General features: G+C 25.8%; 1 protein-coding gene across 2 annotated transcripts in view; it reads left to right on the top strand.

Annotated features, from left to right (window-relative positions):
* Window positions 1-2,316, top strand: part of LOC137615419 (caspase-1-like) — an 11,923-nt gene extending 9,607 nt beyond the window's left edge. The window contains exon 8 of one of the 2 annotated variants that reach the window (XM_068345290.1): window positions 189-2,316. In XM_068345290.1, the coding sequence (XP_068201391.1) occupies window positions 189-424 (236 nt within the window). In that variant the 3' untranslated portion in view covers window positions 425-2,316. The remainder of the gene's footprint in view (window positions 1-188) is intronic. The other variant, XM_068345289.1, reaches the window with a different exon arrangement.
* The last annotated feature ends 450 nt before the right edge of the window (window positions 2,317-2,766 follow it).

The raw sequence follows: 2,766 nt of genomic DNA, 5'->3' as shown, positions 1-2,766 counted from the left end.
TAATAATAATAATAGCAACAACAACAATAATAATAATAATAATAATAATAATAATAGCAACAACAACAACAACAATAATAATAATAATAATAATAATAATAATAATAATAATAATAATAATAATAATAATAATAATAATAATAATAAGACGTAAATACTGTAACATCTCACGAACAATTTCTTCCCAGGTTTGTACGCTTTCCGAACCAAGCAGTACGAGGAAGAAAAAAGTGTCTTTGTTCACTTCCTGACCAAAGTTCTCAACGAAGACGGGGACAGAGAAGATTTGGCCTCCATGCTGCTCAGAGTTACTCGAGAAGTAGGTATTGATTACGAATCCAGGTCTTTAAGGGAGGATATGAATAATAAGAAACAAATCCCATACATTGGGTCAACACTCATGCGAAAAATTAAGTTTTTCTAAGAATTGTCAGAAATAAATTTTGTTGATATTTATGCTGTTTGACCAGGATAGCCGAGACCAGAAACATTATGGTATCAAAGAAGTATTAAAAACTGGTACGAAAATGAAAGTAAAACTGGTCTATCTAATGCTTATATTCTATGGAAAAATCAAGTTTTTCTAAGAATTGTCAAAACTAAATTTTTGACATTCATGATGTTTGATCCGGATGGACCAGACCAGAGACATTATTGTATTAAAGAAACATTAAAAACTGGTAAGAAAATGAAAGTAAAACTGGTCTTTCTAATGCTTATATTCTAAGGAAAAATCAAGTTTTTCTAAGAATTGTCAAAAAAAAAAAAAAAATGACATTCATGATGTTTGACCCAAACCAGAGACATTATGGTATTAAAAACTGGTAAGAAAATGAAAGTAAAACTGGTCTTTCTAATGCTTATATTCTAAGAAAAAATAAATTTTTTCTAAGAATTGTCCAAAAAAAAAAAAATTGACATTCATGATGTTTGACCCAAACCAGAGACATTATGGTATTAAAAACTGGTAAGAAAATGAAAGTAAAACTGTTCTTTCTGATGTTTATATACTAAGGAAAAATCAACTTTTTCTAAGGATTGTCAAAATATATTTTATTGACATTCGTGATATTTGACCCGGATGACCGAGACCAGAGACATTATGGTATTAAAAACTGGCAAGAAAATGAAAGTAAAACTGTTCGTTCTAATGTTTATATACTAAGTAAAATCGGGTTTTTCTAAGAATTGTCAGACTTTTTTTTTTTTATTAACATTCATGATGTTTGACCCGGATGACCCAGACCAGATTTATTATAGTATTAAAAACTCGTAAGAAAATGAAAGTAAAACTGTTCGTTCTAATGTTTATATACTAAGGCAAAATCAGGTTTTTATAAGAATTGTGCCCAAGTTTTTTTTTATTGATATTCATGATATTTCACCAGGATGATCCAGACCAGATTTATTATAGTATTAAAAAAAATGAAGTAAAATAGTTCTTTCTAATGTTATATACAAGTTGAAATATTACATTTAAAATGCGTACGAAATATAAGATGAATGTTCCTGTTAACCTTTAAAATGCCTTAAGAACAAACGCAAAATAGCAAGAAAATGTAATAAATGGTTTCATACCAATAAAAAAAAAGTATATTACTATTAGGAAAGCAGAAATATCATGACGTGTAAAAAAAACCGAGTAAACTTCAAAGGGGTTTCTATATAATTCGGTTTTCGCTTCAATCAAAACAAATGGAATAATGAATGCAGTTTAATAGTAATGAGGAAGTTTTTATAAATTTGACTTTAGTATAAATGTGTAAAATTGTGGAGAGTAAATTTTCCTTACACTTATGTCTAACAAATTATTTGATTGAAATGTTAATAAAGTTGATATTAGTAAATATGTGTAAAATTATGGAGAGTAAATTTTCCCTACACTTATGTCTAACATGAATTATTTGATTGAAATGTTAATAAAGTTGATATTAGTAAATATGTGTAAAATTATGGAGAGTAAATTTTCCCTACACTTATGTCTAACATGAATTATTTGATTGAAGAAGTATTAATAAAGTTGATTTTATTATATATGTAAGATTGTGAAAAGTAAAATTTCCCTACACTTATGTATAACAAATTAATTGATTGAAGAAGTTTTGATAAAGTTGATTTTAGTATATAAGATTAAATTTTCCCTACAATCAAGTCTAACAAATTAATTGATTGAAGAAGTTTTGATAAAGTTGATTTTAGTATATAAGATTAAATTTTCCCTACAATCATGTCTAACAAATTAATTGATTGAAGAAGTTTTAATAAAGTTGATTTTAGTATAAATGTATAAGATTATGGAGAGTAAATTTTCCCTACACTTACGTCTAACATATACCATTTGATTGAAGAAGTATTAATAAAGTTGATTTTAGTATATAAGATTAAATTTTCCCTACAATCATGTCTAACAAATTAATTGATTGAAGAAGTTTTAATAAAGTTGATTATAGTATATAAGATTAAATTTTCCCTACAATCATGTCTAACAAATTAATTGATTGAAGAAGTTTTAATAAAGTTGATTTTAGTATAAATGTATAAGATTATGGAGAGTAAATTTTCCCTACACTTACGTCTAACATATACCATTTGATTGAAGAAGTATTAATAAAGTTGATTTTATTATTTAGGTGTAAAATTGTGAAGAGTAAAATTTAAATACAATTATGTCTAACAAATTAATTAATTGAAGAAGTTTTAATAACCTCGATTTTATAATATATGTGTAAAATTGTGAAGAGTAAAATTTCCCTACACTTATGTCTT

Source organism: Palaemon carinicauda, chromosome 21 (genome assembly GCF_036898095.1).
Source record: "Palaemon carinicauda isolate YSFRI2023 chromosome 21, ASM3689809v2, whole genome shotgun sequence".
Lineage (NCBI taxonomy): Eukaryota > Metazoa > Arthropoda > Malacostraca > Decapoda > Palaemonidae > Palaemon > Palaemon carinicauda.
The sequence above is the reverse complement of the archived record's forward strand: the minus strand, read 5'-3'. Positions and strand labels throughout refer to the sequence as shown.